This window comes from Rhea pennata, chromosome 2 (assembly GCF_028389875.1).
Source record: "Rhea pennata isolate bPtePen1 chromosome 2, bPtePen1.pri, whole genome shotgun sequence".
NCBI lineage: Eukaryota > Metazoa > Chordata > Aves > Rheiformes > Rheidae > Rhea > Rhea pennata.
The window spans coordinates 71275937-71301227 of record NC_084664.1 but is presented as its reverse complement, the minus strand read 5'-3'; the positions used below and the strand labels follow the sequence as shown (position 1 = coordinate 71301227).

The window sequence follows — 25291 nt, the reverse complement described above, 5'->3', positions numbered from 1 at the left end:
TTTCTTTAATCTCTGTTTCTTGCAATCTTTTTATATTAACCAGTGAATAAAAGAGCAAGGAGGAAAAAGTGCCAACAGTAATCTCCTTATTAGTACAAATTAGGAACAATATATATTTTACTAAGAACAGAAGGAAGTAGTTTGGAAGAGTGATTAGGTTATAAGGAAGAGTTTAGAAACAATAGTCCCTGACATTTTCTCTAATGATTACTTCATTACTCCTAAAATATTGTAAACTTCATTGTTGTGCTATTTAATTTTAAATTTCTCAATTTCTTTTTATTTCTTCCCCTGGATTTTGAATAACTATAGAAAACAAGAATGCATTAAGACAAATATCTCCCACAGAAAGCTACATCTATTAAATTATAATTACTCTAAATAATAAAGGATTTAATAATTAATATAGAGCAGTTACATAATGCACCTGACAGACAGTTCTGGAATAAAATTGCCTGGTAAAAGACAGCCAGATCTTACAGACATTTATGCATATGCATAACTTTATTCTTGTGCCTAACATTAAACATGCTCATGTAAGAGTTTCCAGAATCAGAGTTGATATTTTAGGTACCAAGAGAAAACAGTTTGACATAATGCTAGTAGTTTGAAAGATTCTATTCTGCACAGAAAATTGATAGCTTAAAGAAAAGAAAATTTTATTTTGAACATCAGCTCATTACAGGAGGACAGGATTTATGCCTGTAAGAATGACTTCTAAGTCAAAAAAAAATCCTTGAAAAGCGATTAAAACTAGAAAAGCTGAAGTATGCATTTTTTCTCACATATCACTATATTGCTGTATGACAGTGAAGAACAGCAGAGACTTTACAGTTGTCTGGGCATAAGAGAATAGATTAAATAACTTCTGTGGCTGCACAGAACTGAGTAAAAGATAAAACTTTGGAAAAATGTTGTATAGAATGAATGCCATTAGTTTTTCATTACAACTGGAGTCAAAAACTGACAAATTCTAGTGTTTTGACATGTGCTTTATTATAAGCAAGGCTTCATTGTAACTTAGTTTAATATGAGAAAACTGTAGTGCATTACTGTTGATAAATCCTAAAAAAATCAGTGGTCAAAAAAATGACTAGGACCAATTTCTCATGCCATCATATGCAAGAAATCTCTTAACCATAATCATTTATACAGTTAAATATTTGGTGTGAGAAGAGGTAAGAGTCTTATCCTTACTGGTTACTGGCAGTTTGTCATCAAAAGCATGTTCTTTTATTCTGAAAGGCATTTTTTTCCCCTCCTGGAGAGACATACTATGAAATGTGCTGTAAAGTATAAGCATAAGCCCATTATGGCCCCCTCCCTCAACTTTGCAGTTAAGGTTAGATTAAACTCTGGTAAAGAAAATAAATGATGTCATTCATTACCTCACTTATATGACACACATTTGTTTCCCTGTTGCAGAGTTGGCTATTTCCCGTCCACCATCATCCTGATCAGCTGCAAAACAGCTTCAAGGGTGCAGCAAGCCAAGATGCCAGGCTGCACAGGAACTGACTGCAGTTTGCCAAGGCAATATACACCTAAACTTGTGATGGATAAGGCAGCACAATAATTTCAGGCTTCTCCAGAAGACTGTTTAATTACGTGCTGAAACACAACTTCATAGGTCCCAGCCTAATTGTCTCCCCAGCCAGCAGCACAAGGAAGTCAGCAGTGTGGGAACAGAAGGGCATGAGAACACAGATCATGAAATTTTTATGTGAGTGAGCACTTGCTGCTGCAAATATTCCTATTGAACTCAGTGGGACTAGTAAATTCACTAATTTGAGAGTTGCAAACATTAGAGCAGACTGAAGTCCACTGTATCTTCCCATCATTGAAGTCTCAGTTGTTGGCATTCCTCAAAGCTTTTTCTTTGATCATCCACTTCCTTCTTCTTGCTTATTCCTAATATACTTTCACAACTGTATTCACTGATGGCAGCCGTGTTTATTCTGAAACTAAGCAGGACAACAAAAACCAGGTCTGCTCTGAGTAAGATGATGTAATCTCAAAAGTGCCCTTTATCTGAGATGATGCCAAAAAATGTAGCTGTTTGATGAGTAAAGAAGCTGATGTTTGTTCTGAGTATGAGAATAAGAGGATTTCCAGAAGCAGAAAACTTCAAAAACTGTTTAAAAGCAAAATATACAAAATATTTCAAAATACCTTTTCCCCTGAAACTGGTAGCAAAGTATTACTATAAGCTATCTAAAAAAATTGATTGTCCTGTGAACTGTAATTGTGACAAGTTTGGAAACCAACAAAACCACAGCCATTAAACTGTGAAGAGGGGTTTTAAATCTTACTTGAAGTAAATGAATATGTATCTTGCTATATATCCAAGAAATTGCTACCAAAACCTAGCTAGCTACAGAATTCACGGGAAAGTTAAATTGCTTCAGGAAGGGGCGGGGGGGATTGAATGGAAGGGAATGGAATGGAATCTGTCATAGTTGATATATCATAATTTAGAAAAGAAAGTACTTCATCTATTTGACTGTAAATCTTTAACCCCTCCAAATTTTAAGATTATTACTCCAAAACATATTAGAGAAATAATAATCAAACTTAAGATACATTTTTGTCTCTTTGTCTCTTTGTAAAGAATAACTTCTTATTTAACAGCCTTTACAGATTAATAACTAGCAATGAAAGTTATATACTCTTATTTACCACATTTCAGTGCAAAATATAAAAATGTTTCTTTTCTTTACTGTTTCGGGTAGGTACAGAGCAATCTAGCATGAAATGCTTGTCTCTAGATTTAAGTAACTTCGATTAAAACAGGAATAATGAGCTGTAAAACAAAAGAAGTTCAAAACTGAAGAGTGCCAGCAACATGAAACATCCTAGAGAAGCAGTCACAGCTCTGGTAAGAAACTAGTACCTAGATCCCTACTTGCATGTTTGGAAACCTGGGGTCCACAAATTACAGCTACAGTTCTCTCCTTTTTCCTGACCTTCTCCCTCTCCAACTCAGCATTCAATGTTATTTAAAGTTAGTATCTACCTTCTCAGCATCTACTACCTCTTGATTTTCTTTAAGGAAGAGGAATTTGTACTAGGACCAGGAAAGAGAAAGCCCAACAGGCCAAATGCTGCATGTCACAACACACGGCAAAGCAGAACTTGGCTGTGCCCAAAGCTGTCTCTGCTTATAGCATTTTCTTCCTCAAAAAAATCATATTTCTCCATGCTACACCAGTAGAAAATGCTATCATGGGGGGAAAAAAAAACAGCAGCTGAATAAAACAATCCAGGTATGGCATCTTCCTCTGCTCTGGCCTTTCTGCAAGAGGAGTTGCTGTCTTCTTTTCAATCACACCATTCATTGGAGAGCACTACTGTCTGGCAGTACCACTGTTTCCTAGCACAACAAAGTGTAGAAATAACACAGGCTTTTAACTTGCTTTGCCTTGCTCTGCTGAATAGCTCCTAGCACTCAGCAATTAATATGTATTCCTAGAAATGTAGATTTCTTGCTTAAATGGAAAATATTCTATAACTTGAATAGACTAATCCAAGAGACAGACTGTTTCTGCAGATTTTCTGAACTGTAGAGAATAGCAGGGTTGCAATCCATGCAATCAGGATGAAAGTGATTTCCCATTCTGCAACTGGTATTGAGACTATATCCACTTGCCTCATTAGACAACTGGTGGGGTGTTATTTCTTTCCTGTGAAGTGTGGCCCAATTCTTCTGGAAGACATTCCAGAAGAGGGTGTCAAGAGGATGGGGCTGGAGTCTTTTCAGTGGTGCTGAGCAACAGGACAAGAGGCAATGGGCACAAACTGAAACACTGGATGTTCCATCTGAGTATGAAAAAAATCTTCTTTATTGTGAGGGGAACAGAGCCCTGCAGCAGGTTGCTCAGAGAGGCTATGGAACCTCCTTCTCTGGAGATATTCAAAACCTGCTTGAACAGGATCCTGTGCAGCATGCTCTAGGTGACCCTTCTTGAGCAGGGAGGTTGGACTAGATGATCTCCAGAGGTCCCTTCCAACCTTAACCATTCTGTGACTCTGTGATATCCCCTCAGGATATTCCCTCAGGATATCTAATATTTTCACTATTTTGACATTCTCTCACCAAAATATATCAAAAATATCCTCTTTATATGGCAATATATCTCAACTGTCTCCCATAAAACCAAAGAGAAATCTTAATTTGGGCCAAAATTTCATAACAGTTCATTATTTATTTTTAATTTTCAGCAGGAAAATTAGGATTGAAAAGTATTTTGTCAGACCAGAAGGATATAGAGACAGTAATGAGACGAGACAGTAAGCTAATAAATGCACAGCTGCAGAGCACAGCTGAAAGCACAGGAGGGACAACTGACCAGAAGGCATAACTGCTGGAGGGTTGATACTGGTGAAGGTAAGTAAGACAAGGGCATGAATTAGCAGACAGAAAGTCTCATTACATTCCTTGCAACTGACCCTTAAAGTATGGCCCATTTTCTGTGAGCAATGGAAAGTGGGAACTGGGGTTCTCACATGCTGCCAATCTAGTCAGCAGAACTGAAAATATCTGCCAGAAAAAACAAACAAAAATGTGATCATGTGTGGAAAGGATTCTTTTTTTCCTGTGACAAGCTCAGTGCAATAAGTCTGTTTCACCACACTTTCCTTTAAAAAAATGTAACAGCTAACCCTGGAGAGCATAGGGCCATGGAAACAGCTTTTTAGATCCATAATCATTGTATACCTGAAAAGGAATATTACTTTGAGGTCTTTTTTTCTTATTATTAAGTCCTTAATCTTCTCATGTTTGGAGAGTTTTTGTTCCTCAAAAGTAATCAGCTGTTTTGGGTGTATCACTGCAATTTTGAACTTTTCCAAAAATGATCCAAAGACTTATAGCCTCCTTTAACTAGGTCCAGTTCAAATATTGTAATTCACCAACCAGAACAATATACCTACTCAAATACTTCGTGATTTTGTCTATAAATTTGTCTTACTGAGTTTCCAGATTCTACATACAAAAATACATAGTCATAAACAGACTGAAAACATAAACGGAAACATATTTTTTTAAGATTTATACCTTATATTTATGTTTTCTTTTAAAATTGGGGCATGATGTTCTCAGATGCTCTATTCCTATTTCCTTCAGTAGGACTTTCCTGATCTTGGAAGACTTTTATTTAGGGCATGAGAAAATGCTCTGAAGACTGTGATACTGAAAAATAATTGCCTTTAAATGAAAACAAAAACTAAATAAAGCTTATGTTCTAGCTTATACATTCTTCATCACCTTCAATAGCTAATACTATCTTTTTTGTGCGTGTGTGAAAACCTGTCCATCAATTTTAGTACAAGAAACTGAATAACTCTTTTGAAGCGGTTCATTTTCCTGCTTTTCTTTTCGTAATAAAAACTTCCTTCTTTACACCCCATCCAAAACTTTCACTGAGTCTGAACATGAAATTACCTGCTATCTGAAACCCAATAATATCCTTCTTTATTTTCTAATCCCTATTTACTTCAAACAAATGATGATCATTTATCTTATACCTTGTCCTAGCACACAGTGTAATTTAATAATCAAGAGAGCACTATATACATAATTCGGTGGAAAAAAATTTGAAGATTGAAGATCTGAATATCTATATGAGATATTTTCTTAGAGGAATCTATGGATAACTAACTTAGTTGTACATCAGAAAGAAAATAAACTTCTTAAAGATCAAGTATTATCACAAATAGTTTTTGCTAAGAGCATGCCAACCCAGATGATATTTTTAAAAAACTTAATTATTATATCTTGTACAGCAATCACAAATAAAAGAAAGAGTTTTAAAACCAGTTTTATAAGAACTATTTCCAGATGAAGTTACAATTCTCTTAAAATATTTGGTCTGGGATGAGAACAAATAGTTAATTAATGAAATAAACTTACAATTTTTCATTTAATAACAGCATAAAAACATAATAATTAATCTTGCAACATTATTGGTGTGCCAAGCAAAAACAAACACTGCAAAACATAACCTCATAAATATTAAGATCTTTTTTTCAGGAATTAAATGTGATTATCAAATTTTGTAAAATTTAGAAATTTTTAACAAATGTATTAAAACAATATTCCAAACAAAAAGGATATAAAATTATGCATTTATGGTAAAATACTTTTTTTTACTGCAAGAGCGGAGTGTACAAACTACATCAGAAACTGAGGTTACCTAAAGATGATTGCTGTCACATAGAAATGTTTGTGCTTAGGCTATTTCTTGAATCTTCCTACCATCTTAACAAGTTTAACCTAATTGTTCGGCTTTTTCTGGTAATGGAGCACTTAAAAGGTCAATGAAACATAAATTAAGGAATTTCCACTTCTCTTTCTAATTCTGTTGGTGAGGAGATTTCATAACATGGCTCATCTGAAAGCTAGGCACCCAGGTCAAAAAATAGGGGCACAATTAATAGTGCAAACATATCCTAGAGCCAATCCAGGACTTTTCCTGTGATAAATAAGAGGAATTCTTGTTAATCACATTTAGCCCCCTAGCTCAGCCACAGGAGCATTTACCTGAACTACAGTTAATATCTTCTCCTCTGAACAGGTTTGATGACAGATTTGAATTTAGCTCTACAATATTCTAGAAGAAAACTCCAGCTTCTGAAATCTCATTTTTAAATTTCTTTGTGGTAAGTGAATAGTTAATTATCTATACAAAGCAAAAATAGTCTAGCATGAAAGATTAAAAGAGATTCATCCCCAGGTACATCAAGAACAATTCAGTAACAGAAATAGTCTTCAGAATAAAGACTGAAAAATGATGCAAACTTGATGCAAATTTCTGCTTTAAATTAAGCAGGGAGCATAATCAAATCTGAATTATGAACATTTCGTGTGAGCATTCCATCTGCTAGACATGGGGATGACTTTAACAAAACCTGGCCCAACAGGATGCATTCTTGGAACACCAGACCATCCAGGAATATAAGAAAACACCTAGTTTTTCTTGAGGTACTAGGAATTAGATATGCCATATTTTAATGTAGTCGAGTTGTGCAGCCAGCAGACAAATACCAGTGTAAATACAGGTACACAGGGAATCAGGCAATTGAGGAGTGGGCCTGAGGATCTACAATATAAAATGTATATGGCTGGGTAAAACAATTAAAATATATTTTAATAAACACTATAATATTCAATTACTGAATAACCAGGCCTGTCATCTAGACTTGGAATATGATTTTTACCTGGCAAGCAGTTTTTTGGGCATGTGTAAAAAACAAAAAAAACTTTCAAAATTATATGTGACTAACTGTACAGGCACTTCTGCAAACACTAAATTCTATGCACACCATTTGCATTTCTACTCCTACGAGTAGGCATTAAGGCAGACCTATCCATACTTAATATATCTGTGCATTTATACAAGGAATAAGGATTTACATTTTATATCCCTCAGAAATATATTTTCTATAATTAGGCATTTATTCTTAAAAATGGTTCATATATTTGATTGTATGCAATGAGATCAAAGTAGGCTATGAAACAATATCTTAAAAATAGCTATGGCCTGAGCTGAATATTTAAACCCGACATAAAATGAGGTCTCTTACATTGTTCATGAAATTATAAGGTTGATTATGCTAGGTGCTAGAAGTCCTGAATGCTTACTCAAGTTAACATTTCAGGATCTACTCAGAATTTTGCTGGATCATACTCAGAGTTTACAATGGCACACCAGACTGTCTTCATAAAGCTTTGCTTAATTAAAGTGTTTATATACAGAGCAGTAATTCATCATACCATAAACTATTGCTGATTAAAACTAGTAAGCTGGTTTTAAAACCTTGTGCACTTATTAAAATGAACATTAAGGCAGAATTCCTAAAGGCTTGACCCACTTCCAACACAATTTGACCCAATTCAGTGGGATGCAGTTTCATTTATAGTTTATCTGCTGTCTGGATTTTATCCATCTAACAGATCAGCTATTGATTGCTAAAGTATAATTTATAGATAGATGATAAAGATGATATAGATGATACAGAATCATTCCAGATGAAAAGGAGAAACATCTACTGCTCATCTTTATTTGTCCTTGGCCACTCCAATAGGATTAATTATCTAACATCATAGATAAAAAACAAGTCTATTTTGAAAACTAAATATATAGATAGCATAACCTTCCTGGCAGATTGTTCTACTGCCTGACTATTATGCAGTTGTACAATGATTTTGCTGGTATTTAATCTAAATATTCCCTTATATCTTTCTTTATCCTCATAATTATGGACTAGAGAAAAACATTCTACCCTTGAGAATGGCAGTTAAGTAGTAGTATAGGAAGGGGAACTTACCATGTGTAAAATCAGAAAGCTTCCTGCTTTTATTTCAGACCTTTGTGGGGTACCCACATCTTTTTGTATAGATATTCAGTGGCAACTTCTTAAACAGCAATTCAAAAATGTCAAGATAGGGACAATTCCCAGCAAACTCATATTGTCTGAGAAAAGGAAATGTACAGGAAAATATTCTGGTCAAAGCACAAATGAGTTTACCAGTTTTCAGGGACTATGATTGCTACTGGTGTTTGTAGAGACTAGAAAATATATACATGATAGAGGCAGAGACGGCATATTATATGTTTATGCTGGGTTTGAGACAAAAGATTTACATCACTACTTTTTATAGAAAATTTAGTTGTTTTTTTAAAGGGATACTTAGCATCATATTACTAAAGGGAGAAGAGAAATTATTGAACCTGAAGACTTACATGTCTATGTTTCTTGAAATCCTACAGAGGTCTGCCCTAGGACGATACCAAAGAAGATGAATAAGAAAGAATTGACAGAGAGGAAACTCTCTGTACTTCAGGGGATCTTCCTAACCTTTCCCTCTTGAGCGGGAAGCATAGACTAAGTATGTGAATAACTTCCTCCTCTTTATCAGGCCCTGTGCGATTTATTAATACAACACAATGTTCACCTGCTGTCACATCATACTGCCACAATCATGCTCCAAATGCCACATTAGCAAAGTCAGGTTAGAATCACTTTGTGTAATAACATTTTTTGCACTGACCTTTTGAAGGGCCAAAATGAGAGGAAAGCTTAGTTTCTATTGCTCTAAGCAGGTAGCCTCTGCTTATTCTAAATGTAAGCACACACTTTAAAAGCCTGTTGGAATTATCAACCTTTATGTATGTGAAACATCCTCACAATCTACTAAATTCTCCATAGTTTGCTCCATCCTATATATTATTTAGTGCATGTTTGGTACAAAAATATTGCTTGGTGGTCTGTATATGTAACAAACCTTGTTCTTTCCAATAACAGTTTAGGAACATAAATGAAACATGATCAGGGATCTGCTTTCCTTGGCATTCTCAATTTTCCATTTTAACACATTTCAGGTCAGGATGTGAAGCTCTTTGCTTTATCAAGCTTATAAACTGATCCTTTTAAATGGCTGGAACAAGGACTCCATATTGATAATTTGGGAGCTGTAGCATACTTTTAATTAAAGCAAGGATCCACAATGCCTTGATGATAGATAAGAATATATGTTTCCCACAGACAGATTACTGAACCGGCCCTATGTAAAAGCTGATGTGCAGCTATCCGGGAGCCTTTTAGGGAATACCCTTTCATGGAGGTACTATTCTTTTCCTGCTTCTTCAGACTGGCCCTTATCCATAGCAACATCCCAAGATGATTCACTGTGGTCCAGCCACTGAATGGGAGGCTGTGCTAGTGTTTCCCATGTCAAGGAAGGCTTCTGAGCCAGCGCAATTAGATCAGTCAATCCTGAAATCTGGTGTAACATAAGGAAAATGATTATTATACATATACCTTCCAACACAAGAGATTAACCAGTAGAAACTTTACACAGTCTTTAAAGGTCAAATATGGCCTAGATAGTTCTGAACTGGATGTGTGAAAAGCAGCTCGTGTAGGAAAAGGGTGTCTATATCACGGAGTTTAAAAAAAGATGAGGAGAACTATGCTGAAGACATAGTGAGCTATCCAATAGTGTTGGGTCAGTACTCAGGAATCATATAAAGGAGCAATTAATTCTGTGTGCAAACAACAGTTCCCTATTCCTGTGCCTGCCCCCTTTTTTTTACATGTACAGTACTAATTTTATGAATTTTTCATTCTAGCAGTAATTTTAACAGATCCACTGCTAAACCATCTTTGATGAAATCAGTTCTTTACAGATAGATCTAAGTCATGAAGTAATTTACTTACGAAGAATTTGTACCTCGTCCTCCATAATTGTTTAGGCTATACACGCATTCCAGCTGAAGATAACACATACCAAGATGGATGGAGTTGTAAGGAGACATTTTTTTCAACAGCTTGCACTCATATTCTCACTTTGGTTTCGATTTTTGAACCAATAACTTGACAGTAAGTTAAGTATGACACAGCTCTTTTCTCCCATGGAAAACCCCAAAGCTTCTTCTTCCAGGAGGCAAGGGGAAATAAGCGTCCACAGTGAGCTTTTTTAGGCCGTTTTGCTCAAATCCCAAATAACTATTTTTGACTCCCAGTGTCTGCAGGAGGGAACTTGGGAAAATCAGCTTTTCAACTGGCTTACACTGATTACAAAGATTTGTACTTCCACTGGGAATCATGAGGTTGAAAGTAAACTACTTCCTGAGTAGCCATCCTCATTTTCTTTCTTTTGAATGTAGGGTGTTAAATTCCTGCTTAAGCAGTCAGCAAGATTCCCCCAAAATAAACAGAGGGATTCAAGCCTGAAAATAAAATGTGTGCTGTAGCAGAGTGCTGCTTAAAGTAAAACATTTAAAAACTCAAAATTGAACAGTTTTTCTTCCTTCTAATAATTACATAAACTCATTTTCTATTACCATGTTTACAGAATCACTCTTCTTTAATTTCTGTACTGGATTACAGTAATGATATATTGAAACTTAGTTTTATCAAAACTTTTAGTTTTATTGAAACTTTAGTTTTATCGAAACTAAAATGTCAGCTTAGTGAACAAAGTGCCAATACAATGATTGTATGATTAGCTATGGCTTGAAATTAAATTAGCACTTATTTTGACAGAACAAAACCAAATTATGATTAGATTGCAAAGAGGAGGACTAGTAAATTTTAAGAGTAATCGAGTTTTTTTGTGACTTTTACAATAAATTAATCTCTGGATTAATACTGGTACTATGCTCTCAAATGTTCTATACCACTGTTTGTATGAATTGTGCAGCACACAGTTTACAACTGTCTCTGATTACCTACACAACAAACAAATCTTCCCTTTTTTTTTAATGTTTCTTGTTCATCTCCTTTATCTACGACAGGTATTCCTCTTACAGTCATCTCTGTTTTCTCATAATATTTTGACATTATCATCTACCATCCTAGAACTAGTTTACTAAAGAAAATTTTTATCAAACATCCTTTGTTATCAATTTCCATTAACTTAGAGAACCTGTCAGGCATTGTAACATTATCTCAGTATCTCCTGCCTGCAGCTGCACAGACCTTTGCATGCTGGCATCTTTTATTATATTATTAAACCATATTCTGTTTTTATTTGTTCATATGCTATATTGTCAGGAAATGAATCTATGTCCATTTAGTGACCTAGATAAATTTCATTTTCTTCTCTTTCATTCATTAAGAATTGCAGTTATTTTATCTGATGATTTTGTGTCTAGTGGGGAAATATTCAAACTATAGCTTAGGGACAGTATCATTCCAGTAGACTACATTCTCTATTAATTACCTCAACTAAAATATTTTTCCATAAAATATAACAGAATTTGATGGATTTTTTACAAGCCTTCTGGTTCTTTTTATGCTCTGTAGAAATTGTGCTACTACTTATTCCAGAAAAATACATTCTTCTAAGATGCCAAAGGCATAGAATTGTTAGCACGCACCTCTTTGGAGAGGAGCTGTTCAAGGTGTGTCTACAGCCTTTGGGAATTTGTTACTCTTCAAAAGGCTAGAAAGACTGGGTGATGAGAAAGTGGAACAGCATTAGATATCACCCAAAATGAAACTTCTAAAAAAAATCAAGCATAGGTAGAATTGTGAATATCAACCGCAAAAAAAAAGAATGTTTATTAAATCATAACAAAACCAAGAGAGCTCTGAGGGAAACAGCCTACAATTTTTTCAGATCCTTGTTGCATGCCATTTTATTACTAGGGAAATAATCTGTGATAGCTATATGGAGCTTTATAGAGATTAACTATTGTAAAATTGCTTTCCAACTTTTTTTCTTTGCTGATGCTTTTGACATTTACTCCTTTTCTTTGATGTTTAAGAAAGCCTTAACATTTTTGCACAAAATAGTGGCAGAGTCTTAGTTGCTATAAAACACTTTGCACCTCAGATTATATTGGATGTCCTGAAGTAAAATCCTATAAAATATACAGCAATTTAATGTCTGTGCTTGTTACAGTTAATTATTTGCACAGCCCAAACTATCTATCAAGAGACGGAGTGCACTGCCAAACATAGGCACACACACAAGAATAAATAGATTTCCCTTGCTTCTCACAACAGCCTCTCATGCCTGGGGGAAAAGATTTAATCCAGTTCTTTCCAGCTATTCTGTGTTTCTTACTATAACTTTGGGTGCTGCAAAAATACCGAGCTATTCTTTCCATGTTGTTTTTATTACACTGCTAACAGCACTCAAATTTGCTAGTTTAAAGCTAGCTTGGATAAGATAAAATAAGCTGCTGTGACAACTGACAGATACAGACACACTTTTCACTATGTTCTCCCAGGCCTCAGAATAGATAGCCACACACTATGACTTGTTCAAAATTAGCCATCCCTTTAGCATCTCTACATACTTAATCCTTTTAATATTTCCTTATAAGTAATGCTCTAAATAATTTCCATAACTCTGATCCGTCCTTACATCAATTTGACAGTACACCTTCAGTACCTGAGCCTTGATACAGTACTCCATGGCTATATAAAAAATAACTAGATTTCAACAGAACAGGTTACCAGAGGAACAACTGGCTTAGAGGGAAAATAATATCACTAATAGATATGGCAGAAAAGGAAAAATTGAAAAGTAATTGTATGTCCTAGAAAATCTACTTCTTGCATTAATGATTTGCAATAATGCAAAAATAGACCCAGAAAAAGCAGCACTATAGCAATTTGCTTCCAAAACACAATAAAAGTTGGCACTAATTAACTAATAACATCTAGAATGAGACCTTGGAGTTATTGTGGATGATTCTTTGAAAATATCAGTGCTATGCTCATGGGTGCTGAATCAGCTCAGAGCTGAAGGTGGTAAAACAGAATACTGGGAAAGCAGTTATAAATAATATGGAAACATCAGCCAGCAATTCAATGTGGTGTGACAGGCCCTTAACTTGAATACTACTTGTGACTCTTATTGTGCTATCTCTGAAAGGATATAATAGTATCAGAAGAGATAGAAGATTATTCGAATTATAGAACAGCTTTTACATGAAGAAAAATTAAATGGATGACTAGGACTCTTCCATATAGGAAAGAATCTTTGATAAGAAAGGTCCATAAAACATGAATGATGTGAGGAAAGTGAATAAGGCGATTGTTCACTGCTTCTCATGTTACAAGAACAAGGATATGCCCAATGAAATCATGAGGTATCTGGTTTAAAAATAGATGGAAGCGATTTAGTTATTCAATTCATAATCATTTTGGGAAACTCATTGCCACAGGATGTGTTGAAGGGCAAACATATAAATATATTCATGAAAGATTTGAAAAATTGATAGAGGTGAAGTTATTATGACATAACTATTAAATATGATGGCCCAAAGACAATCTCTTGCTCAAAAGGTCATGAAAACACTGGCCTTTGGAAACTGAGAGGGTATAACGAAGAAGAAACCATTTGATATATGTCTATCATACACATACCCATACCTGACATATATCACATCCTCCCTTCCTAACCACCATCAAGAACAGGATACTGAGCTAAGCAGAACTTTTCAGCTTCCTCAATATTGGAATAGTTTGTGGACTAGAAACATAATTATTTATAGTTAGGTCCAAATAGAGAATCAGGTGTTATAACATTAAGCAGTGAAACACCAAAATGTTTGCACTCCAGATTCCACTGCTTGGTATATAAAAATGGGAAAAGTTTTACTTTTCTATTTGGGGGTGGCAGGGGCATAATTGTCTATCTTTATAGATTTCTTAACAATCGGGTGTTTTTAATATGCATACATATGTGTGTGTTGGGTATACTCCTTTCTCTTAAAAACTGAGCAGGAGTCCTCCTGTAAATGCATAAGCAGAAGAAAAGAAACTGTAGCACTTCCCTTTCATATAGTACCTATTTATATAAAAAGTTTTAAAAGAGTTATGATAAACTTGCCATTTCCCAGGTATAACTTACTTTCTGCCTCATGGGAAATGAAATTTTCACTTCCTTCCATTTATGATTAAGCTATACTGTCCTTCTCACAAATGACTCAACCACCAAGCTGCAGGTTCATGCTTATCCTATGTCTCTTACTAGAAATGATTCAAGAAAATACAGCAAAATGGTATTAGCAACATGCTATGGTTACTTATAACTGGAGTGTCAGAATCACATAACAGAGCATAGAAGCAGTAACTCGAAATTAAATAGAGTAGGTTTAGCAAAGACTTCAAGACGTAAAAGTCATCTGATTTTCTCAAGGCACAATAGATACAGCTATGGCACTTCAGAGGTCTGTTTAACTTATTCTTTAAAAATTCCAAAGGTAGCAATTTTATGGCCCTTTCAGTGCTTAACTATGCTTTTCATTAGAAAATTCTTCCTAATATCTGTCTTAAATCTCCATTACTACAATTTAAATCCATAACTTCTCAGCCAGCTAACCAAGGGAGAGAAAGCTTTTTTTACCTCTCTTCTTTCTAAGAGCAACTGTCATGTATTTCAGCTATCATGTCTTCCCAAAGCAGCCTAGATCTTTTGCTTTTCCTAGTCTCTTTAGTCCTCTATCCTCCTTACAGGTTTTTTTCTTAAATCAACACTGGACACTGTAGTTAGCTATAGCCTTCTTGGCATTGAGTAGAGAAAATGGACACTCTTATTTATATAGCCCAACATAGAATTTGCTCCTTTTTTTAATGTCTGCATGGCTTTGTTTATTCATGTTCAGCTTGTGACCCACTGCAACACCTGGTTTCTTTTATATCTACCTATTGCCTGGTAAGTTGTTTCCTTTTGGTATTTATGTAGCTGATTATTGCCCGTGTAACATCCTGCATTTGTCTTAAAATAAATTATGTTTTTTTTTCCTGATTACTTCTCCAATTCACCAAGATCCTTTTAGTCCTTCTCTAGTCCCTCTTGTGCTTGCTGTCCCCTAGGGACCATGGATCACTAGTTCATCTTTCTAACCAGTAATATTTAGGGACTCCAGATTTAAGGCAAGCTCTTTAGAACTCCATGTAGTATATCCCTCCACTTTAGGAGGTTATCTTTTTTTGAAAATAGGACTCTAAACCAGTTTTGTGGCCACTTTATATTTTTACGTAGACTATACTTGCCCAGATTGCTAAAGAAAATACCATTGCCAACAAAGGAGGCAAGTGGTACTGCATAGAAGCAGTTACTAAAATGGAATGCTTAGAATATTTGTGTTCTAAATGATACGCTATAAGATGGGGTAACACGAACAGTTTTTTGTATACCGCAGTTCTATCAAGACTATCAGTTCTATCACAGACTATCAGTACAAATTGGCATTGAAACATGTAATAGCATGTAGAAGAGAAAACTGTATTATGTAAGGCAATTTCAGTTAGGAGGGACATATTAAAGGTTACACGTTATCACTACTAACTGTCTTGGAGTTGAAAAAAAACACGGATTCTGTGTATGCAGGCACACTAGAAAATTGCTACCAGCTGCCATAGGTTTAGTACACTTCATTTTTCCAGGATAAATTGATCACTAAGCTAAAAAATTAGTGGTCACTAAGATATGAATAGCCACAATCTAACTATACTACTTTTCATATGCAGATAAAAATAGAGTTCATACAGAATACCAAAAACTTCACCAAACAAACATCTTAATGGTTGCAAAATCAAGCACTGAGGAGATAGGAAGTGTCAGAAGTAAGCTTTCCCACTTCTTTAATTTGTTCCCCTTTTTGCATGCAAAATTATAGTCTTAAAAGATAATTATCCTTCCCAGAAGAATCTAGCTATGTTCATTGCCCAGGATAAACAGTACTCAATTTGTTTTACATCTTTATTACTCATTACATGATACTAGCAATTATTTATTGTTCACTATTCAAATTATGCTCAGCAAACAGAACACTTTCACTATTTCTATATTTACTTTTCCCTAGAGTTCATATCTAAGTGTTCAAAGGTACTCGACCTTTGAAAAAAACTTAACAGAAGGAGATTCCTGGATTCTAGTGTGTCTTTCATTGTAGGACAGACATTTTATTCATTTATTTCTGTTGATTAAGTTCAGGAAAGAACCTCTGGGGCTTTTACTGCACAAACTCATTAATACCTTTTCTAAGAAAGCTAATGGTGCCAAACTTGACAAATCATGTTCTCATTTCTGAGATCCCTGTTCTCAACCTAGATCAACCTTCACACTACCAAACTTTATATTATATGACCTGGCTATTTGAGTTGAAGCTTAAATGGTTCTACCTTTTCTTCCCAAAAGGACACAGCAAATGACCAATCTCTCTTCAAGGGTTCTCAGATCTGCAGTACCACAAACTTTTGCTCTTACTTATAAGAACCATGATTTATGTGCATTTCAATACTGTTTAGAATTCAGCTTTACTTCTCCATTTTAATTTCTTCTAGCATAACAGTATTTTAGATTTTCTGTAATGCATGGCAGAAATCGGAGTCTAACTGAATGTAAGGTGCCTTTTAGGCTCCAGCTAGACTAATCAGATTTGATCTGCCAAAGTGAAACATACATCTGTTTCTGCAGCCTCCTGTATCACAGCAATCTACAGTCTTGGATTTATCGCTGTCCTCCCTGATCCTTGATATGCCCTCAGCAACAGTTGCCAAGATCATCTTTCAACTCTCACTTGTCAAAAGATTTTGGCCATTTACTCCACCTACAGATTTAACAACTTAATTGTACCTCTAGCATACCCTTCAATTACACCAAGAACTTCATTCAGAAAGGCGCTAACTTCAAAACTTTTCACTTGAAAATTTGAGCTAGACTGATAGACTGTCTTTTATTTTCCAACTAGGTAGGGGAATAAAATGCTGTTACATGTGCTTTGTAGTCTGTACTGCACACTAAAGTGTGCATGTTTCTACATGGTATTCATGATCTATAAAGCACTGGCACCATTTGTTCCAACTACTCCAAAACTAACAGGCTGCACAGAAGTTGAAAAGAGGGCAAGTTTGGGAATAAACTACATCTACCTTCAAAACCAAACCAGATATTCAAAACTTCATCCCAGTGTATCACGCATATCACATTTATCTTCTGAATCCTCACAGGATGATTTTCCCTCGCCTCTGACAGACATAGTTGTCTACTTTTTCCATAACCAAAAATGTTTACAGATAGTCTCATTAACGCAAAAGTTTCCAGCAATGATTTTGTCTTAAGGAGACCATACTATTTTTTTTCTTTTCAACAGTTTGTCAAGTAGTTTGCAATAAAGCCTTTCTTTTCCCAAGGAAACATCCTAAGTTATTCCAGCTAGATTCAGTTGGAACCTGGAAGAAATGTCTTACTGCTCGCCTTCTCATTTTTATACCAGTCTATCTTTTTAGCTCTTGTTAAAGTTGTCAGGCATGGTATGCCTGATATTGTAGGAAAGAAAATCTAGTCCCTGAGTCTGCCACAGACTAACAACTGATTTTCTATTCTGGCAAATGAGGAATAGCATTTCTGGTCAAGGTAGGTCCCTCTTCTGATCTATAATTATCAATTTTCCTCTTTTATTTTTCTGCATTGACTTTGCACAGATTGTGTGTTTTCATTCAAGTCTTTAGTAAAAATATAAATCTGCATAGATAAAGAAATGACTGCTGAGGTATAGAGCACTCAGAACTGATAATTCCCAATTATTATACTCAGATAATAATTTACTAATAAATTTAATATATTAGTTAATTAATATATAATTAAAGTTAACCTCAGAATCATTTATAAGACATCTTCAATGAAGTCTATTTTCCTAGAAGTCATACTAAATTGCATGATATTTCAAAAAATGTTTAATGAATGAGCTGTTTATTTGCCTGAAGATTGATAGCATCTAATAGAGCTATAATTACTAAGACAAATTAACCATTTTAAACACTGGACTTAATTTCTTTCCATTATTTGGAACTTCACGAATACAAGATTTATTAAAAAGTAATGAGTGTTTCTGAAAGATTCCTAGCCAACATTTAAAAGAATTATTTTGAACAATTTAGTAATTTCTACAGCTATGCCACAGGTATTGAAAAATAAACGCCTTGTTTAAAAATAATAACAGTGAAAAAAAAGGAAAAAATCTATTAATAGCTGGAATGTCATTTGTAATAAAAAGACAATTACTTTCACCTATGTTGTTACACTGCTCCTTGTTTCAACTTCTCATAAGTTTTTGTATGCTCATTTAATTTCTGGAATTAGTAAATATAAAACATAAGAACAGACTATCAGTGTTGATAGACTATTGCTTTCTTAAGAGACAATCCAGCCCTTCTCTTGCATTTCTGCTTAGGCTGCATGGGTTATAACGACAGCAAGTAAGCTTTTTCCTGTAGGTTAATCAGAAAAATGTGGTTGATCATCAATAGCCTAGGTATGGGTTTGAATCAGTTCTAAAACAACCATCATGTAACTGGGCAGCTGTTTTATTGATCAAACAGTACCTGAATTTACTGTAAAACCACTTAGTGTCAAATAACATCTGCTATGAAATTGAAAAATATTATAAACAAACCATAATTTAAATGTCTATACATAAAAATCTATTTAAAATTAGCTATCAAAGACAAGGGATTCAATTGCTCCTCCAAATTAGTTCAGAAGATGCATGTCTCACCTCCTCATGGTCCACAATCATATTCTTAACACACAGAGGCAATCTGCCAAACTTTATCTCCTCAGATACACTAGCAAGGTACAGCTGCCTTAGGCATGATGCATACAAGCCCCTTCAAACTTCTGAAGGAATAAGCACCTCTTGTAAAATTCCTGTACAATGTTTTCTTATATTTCTTTCACTTGGATGTAAATACTGTTACTAGGAAAAATGGAATGGGGGGAGAAGCAATCAATATTTATCATTACTTTTAAGCAAGAAATTCTAAATTATATTATCATAAGATGACATTTGCAAAGCTTTAGTGGGTAGAAATGCTTCAGGGGACCTGAGTTAATAGCATCAATTATAGATGTGTAGGCAAGAGTAATTCTAAAGATTGTTAAAGTAAAATAGGCTGAGTAACAGATCCCCTCAGGTGCATGGCTGTTCAGTAGATAAGTTCTACTTCAAGGGTGAGCTTTTGCAAATTGGTCAGCAGGATTATATTTTAAGTGATCTTCAGAACAATTTCCTTTGTTGTGTTTGGAAAGGATTTGACAGCTGTTTCTTGCATATGTACCCATCTCCCTTTTTTTTCCTCAGCATCAACTTATGAACAAAAATATTAATTGCATTCTATAAACTGTAGAAACAACTATAATATGTCTTTCATATGTCACTGTTTCGGCAGAACCCTCTCCTAAGTAGGAGTCCCCAATTGCAAAAAGCCCTTCACAGTCCCTATGACTGAAAGGAGGGTCAGGATTTGTCTTCACTGCCAAGAAAACTACCTGCATGAGCAACTCAAACTGAAAGGATCCAGGAAACATGACAAGTCACACAGCAGGAGTATGCTGCATTCTGTGGTAGGGTTTAGCGGTCTGTGGCCTCTACGTGCTGAGAGATTGACTTCCAAAGCTGCTTTCAGCAAGCAGTTGCAGAATGTCAGAAGTAAGCCTTCAGAGAACACAGACACTGATGTGAAACAGTTTAATAGCAGAAAAAAAAATCTCTACATTCCTCATCAGATCCAATTTTCAAAAACATCTGTGTTAAAGAGTGGATGCTTAGGCTGAATAGTACAATTTTTCCAACAGCTGTGGAAAAAATAACTTCTATAAGAATGTGGATTTTCTTTTAGGAATATTCTCGGAAATATCTGTTTGGCTATAGTTAGAACATGCACAATTCAAAAACTAGCATTTGAAACAAAACTAATATTTTTTAAAGTATGCTGCTACATTTATTACCTAATGTTCTGAAACAAATGTAACCAATATAAAAGTATGAAATTGTGTATACAATTGTAAAGAAAATTGGTTGATATCCTACCTTGGAATTGTGTAAATTTGATGGTTCCCATTCTCTCTCCATTTCTGAAAACAACTTGACCCTAAATAAAATAAGCAAATACCTTTAACATTTTTTTAATGCCTCATAATTTAGTTTCATTAGAACTGCAATTATTTTCCATTCACTACTCAAATTATACATTCAAGGTTTAAACATTCAAGATAGTTTATGCAATCCACATTAAAGTAACCCATGTTATCACCCATTTTTCGAGGATGGAAATAAAGGTACAAAGGAGACAGTGACTTGCATAATCTTAGGTAATGAATGATATGCAAACAATTGATTGTCTCTGTGTAACTGTTCTTATCTAGGATACATAATAGCTATGAAAGATCATGCAAGACAATATTTCTCCTGAAAAAAATCTGTTCATACCGATGATTGTAGATGCCAGTAGCTTTTGTTCCTTGATTTTGCATTGTAGAAAATTGCACTATAGATCTCTTAGTATCCTAGATCTGATGCCTTTCAATCAATACTACCCTTTGTTGTACCACACTTCATTACTCTTCAACCTAATGGTCACATGATGCTGAAGCCTCCTTACACGTCTCTAGCAAAATATTCCTATCTTTCAGGGATGACTTAAGGCCTTTTAAATTTTTTCCTTGACTCAGCAATTTCACACTGAATCCCTGATGTTAAGCGTGAATGTTAGGAATTTTGCATTTGTTTAAGCTAAGAAGTAGTCTCTATAGTTTGAACTTGCAGGGGAGTGTTGAGCAGTGTGTGTACAGATCAGTGTATTACTGAATCCACAATAATACATTTTGATTACCGTAATCATATCCATTAATCTTTGTTTTAGCAGACATCAGGTAAGAGAAACCAAATAAATACATAAGGCTACAATACATTTCTCTATGCCAGTCACTGCTTTTTTGAATAATCCCTTCTAGTCTTAAGGTTCAAAACCAACCATTTTCTGTTTAGAGAAGAATGTAGAAGAGAAACTTAAGTTTTACACACTGTAAAACCACAACTTAAATAAATGGATGATATTATTGTACAGATATGCCCCCAGTGGGAATTGGATGCCAAATTTGGGTCTCTGCAAGGAGACATACAGCAGGTATGCAGTGCAGTTGGGGCTACAGAGTATTTACCCCATGTTTTCCTGCAAGCCACAAAACACTTCCCTTCAAATAACAAAAGATAATCCCATTTAGTAAGTGAAAGATATCTAGTGCGAGGATTAAAAGACACAAACCCAACGTCTGTGACAAAAAGGGGAGAGAAATGAATAGCATGAATTCAGGCAGCAGTTGCGTAAGGGCACAGGAATTGCTCCTCCTGAAAATTAATTTTGAAATGTCTAACCCACTGAGTGGTAACACAGCTCCAGGAGAAAACATAAAATGTTAGCAAGTAGATTAGATGCCTTACCCTGATAGCCCTCATCTAGATCCTCTTTAGTATGAAGAAGTAATATTTAATATCCCTTAATTTAAAAAATATAATCATAATGCATTTGGCTATTAGGTTTAAGTAAAAAATAGTAGAGAATATTTGACTCAGAAATACATTGCATAAGTATCATTTGTTGTGGATATAAATCTATAGTCAATCAACAATTGAATCTTGTTAAAATTTTAGATTTTGTGACCTCCTGTGCCAGAGAATTCCAAAGTATAATTTTCTTCTGTGTAGAAAACTACTTTTTGATTTCGTATTAAATTTGCTGCCTTTTAGTTTAACTTTGTCTCCTCCTTTTGTAACAAGATATTAAGATTGTAAGTTATACTCTACAAGAGTGCTATTTATAGATAAAGAGATACAGCAATAATCACATCTATGATTGTCATCTATTAATGACAATATAATATCCTGGCTCATGGACTTCTCTGCAATATTATCGTTGCTTTTTGTATTATCACCCATATATTCATCATTAAGATGGAAACATACCATATGCACCTGTTGATTAGATGTGAATACATTCTCATTGAGATGTTATGACTCTACCAATTGAAAATAAATCAAATCTGAATGTTCTGAATAAATATAAAATTTTGGATAAATTATTTATGAGCAATAACTGTGATATGAGTGTTATACATTTAGACGTAATTGTTTTTAACAACTTCCATTTGATAAGATTTGTCACTTATACTGATCTAAGCAGTAAATAAAGATAGGCATGATGATCATGAAAGAGTTATGGAATAAATCATGTGAAAATGTGCTTGATAACTGCAAAATTATTCAAACAGAATTTTACTTTCAGAAAGCTCACTGAATAATGCTAAAAAATCAAATAGGTTATTAAAAAGAATAACAATTTCTGAATACTACTTACTAGTACTGACACACATAAAGTACAGAGTTTACAAATATTACCTACTGAAATATGAAAAAAAATCAATTTTGAGAAATTGAATTTTATTATTTGTGTTTAATCCAACCAATACCTTTGTTTTAAAGGTAAAATCAACAGCAAATATATCAGTAAGAAGTCTCAAAGCAGAAATCCCTAGTACAATACCTGAAAATGACAGTACATATTTATCACCCTGCAACCACAGCTGCAGTTACTGGTTAGTTCTTTGCTTCTCAGGAACATGCTACTTCATAATTACATGTGACATGCAGATACAACATAAACCTTAAACCCCTCAAGACTCTAAAATTTTAATGTGCTGGGTGAGGGAACACTCCTAGATTTTTACTAAGGTTTAAAGTAGCGCAGGAAATACTGAAATACTGTCCCTACTCCAGTATTCAGTTCTGCCAACATGGAAAAAAAGGGATAGTTTTCACAAAAACTGAGAAATTACAAAAAAATGGTGCTTTCATTTCATTTTTACAAATATTAACTTAAAAAAGCAATAGAAAGGAAACTAATGAGATATCCATTACTCAGTGTTTTGGTCACCATTTCATGAAAATAAGGTAATTACATTTTGGGTAAAAAATGTAATAAATACACATAATACATGTTGCAGTATGTTATTTTAGATACTGATAGCAATATTAAGAAATAAACAAATCTGTGTTTCAGAAATCTGTTCTGTACAAATAACATACTCATTTATGGCATGAGAGATAATCTGTAATCTAATGATTCCCCATGGTGCACGCCACATCAGTTCTTTGCAGTCAAGGTAATATATTACAAGATTTAGCTAGAGAGTTATATTCTTTAGGCTTGAGATTCATAAATATCTAAAGGATTTTTTATTTAATCTAAACTAGCAAATGTTTGCGTACTAAGCATTCATAATACACACACTAAGCTCTAACATTACAAAAATTTTAGTACTGTTTTATTTTCACTGGATACATATTCCAGTATCCATCAGCACAGACTACAGCAATGCCTGGTGGTGCAACCCACCATAAGCTCTAGAGTTTACGAAATCCATGTGAATATAACAGAAAAAATCCACTTTTACCTTTTTACCTTCTGTTTTGTTGACATTGTGTGGGTATATTTAAATGATTATTAGGAAAAGATCAGTGACTGTAGAGATAAGAGGTACATATTTTAAGAGTAGTAGTAGTAGTAATGGAAATATCAACTTCTTTGGAACCCAAATTCTCAGTACTCAAACAATATTTCCCAGTAAAAAAATTACTTCAGAAGATGTAAAATACGATCTCCTTAACAAACAAATTTGTCAGCTACACAACTAAATTCCTTTCACTTAGATCAAATCATGTTATTTTACTGTACTTAAAACAGTCAACCAGCAAAAGCTTTCCTCTCCATTGCACAAAGACCATCCCAATAAAGAGCAACAGAAACTACATTACTATCAGTGTATCTAATTTATTTTCTTCAAGTTACAATTTTTTTCTTTATTTTAAGTCATTTGCTTCACCAAATGCATAAGTGATGCTAAAATAATTGATCTGTCCACCTCTGAACTTTGGACAAACACCTTAATTCAGCAATTATCCCAAAAATCTGATGGGAAACAGGAGTCATGTGGTTTGGATTCCCAATTTGTGAGGGTATGATAGGAGAGTATGGAAGACAAGATGAATGAGCTTGATCTGCTGCAGATAGGTAGCTGGAGCTGTTGCTGCTGGTAAGCACAGGTACTGTTGTAGGCAGTAGTCCAGTATGTTTGCAAGCCATTGCATCTGCGTAACACACAAGGCTGCTTTGCATGTGCATCCCTTACAAAATTTTCTTAAGTGTATAGCTGTCCCTAAAGGGAAAATTATAGGGTTATACACTGTAAGTTAGAGGGGCAGAACAACTGAAATATATTTCATTATAGTTAAAAGACATACTTAAAGGATTTTGGATTTTTAAATACTTCTGCTAATACTTCTTTTCACAGAATCGCAGAATCACGGAATCAGTAAGGTTAGAAGGGACCTCTGGAGATCATCTAGTACAACCTCCCTGCTCAGCAGGGTCGCCTAGAGCATGTTAGACAGGGTTGCATCCAGGCGGGCCTTGAAGATCTCCAGAGAAGGGGCAACCTGTTCCAGTGCTCCATCACTCTCACAGGAAAGAAATTCCCCCTCACGTTCAGGCGGAACATCCTGTGCTTCAGTTTCTGCCCATTGCCTCTTGTCCTGTCACATGGCACCACTGAAAAGAGTTTGTTCCTGTACCCTTGACACCCTCCCTTCAGGTACTTATAGACATTGATAAGATCCCCCCCAACCCCCGTCTTCTCTTTTCCAGGCTAAAGAGGCCCAGCTCTCACAGCTGTTCCTCAGAGGGAAGATGCTCCAGCCCTCTGATCATCTTCGTAGCTCCATGCTGGACTTTCTCCATTTTTTCCTTGTCTTTTTTGTGTTGGGGAGCCCAGAACTGGATGCAGTAAAAGAGATGAGGCCCCATCAGGGCTGAGGAGAGGGGCAGGATCACCTCCCTCCACCGGCTGGCAACATTCTTCCTAATGCACCCCAGGATACCATTGGTCTTCCTGGATACAAGGGACATTGCTGGCTTGTGGTCAACTTGT

The 25291-nt window shown here is 35.0% G+C and overlaps 1 protein-coding gene across 1 annotated transcript in view; it reads right to left on the bottom strand.

The window, feature by feature from the left end:
- Window positions 1-25291, bottom strand: part of GABBR2 (gamma-aminobutyric acid type B receptor subunit 2) — a 431294-nt gene that overhangs the window by 155771 nt on the left and 250232 nt on the right. The window contains exon 8 of the mRNA XM_062567958.1: window positions 20340-20400. Within this exon, the coding sequence (XP_062423942.1) occupies window positions 20340-20400 (61 nt within the window). The remainder of the gene's footprint in view (window positions 1-20339; window positions 20401-25291) is intronic.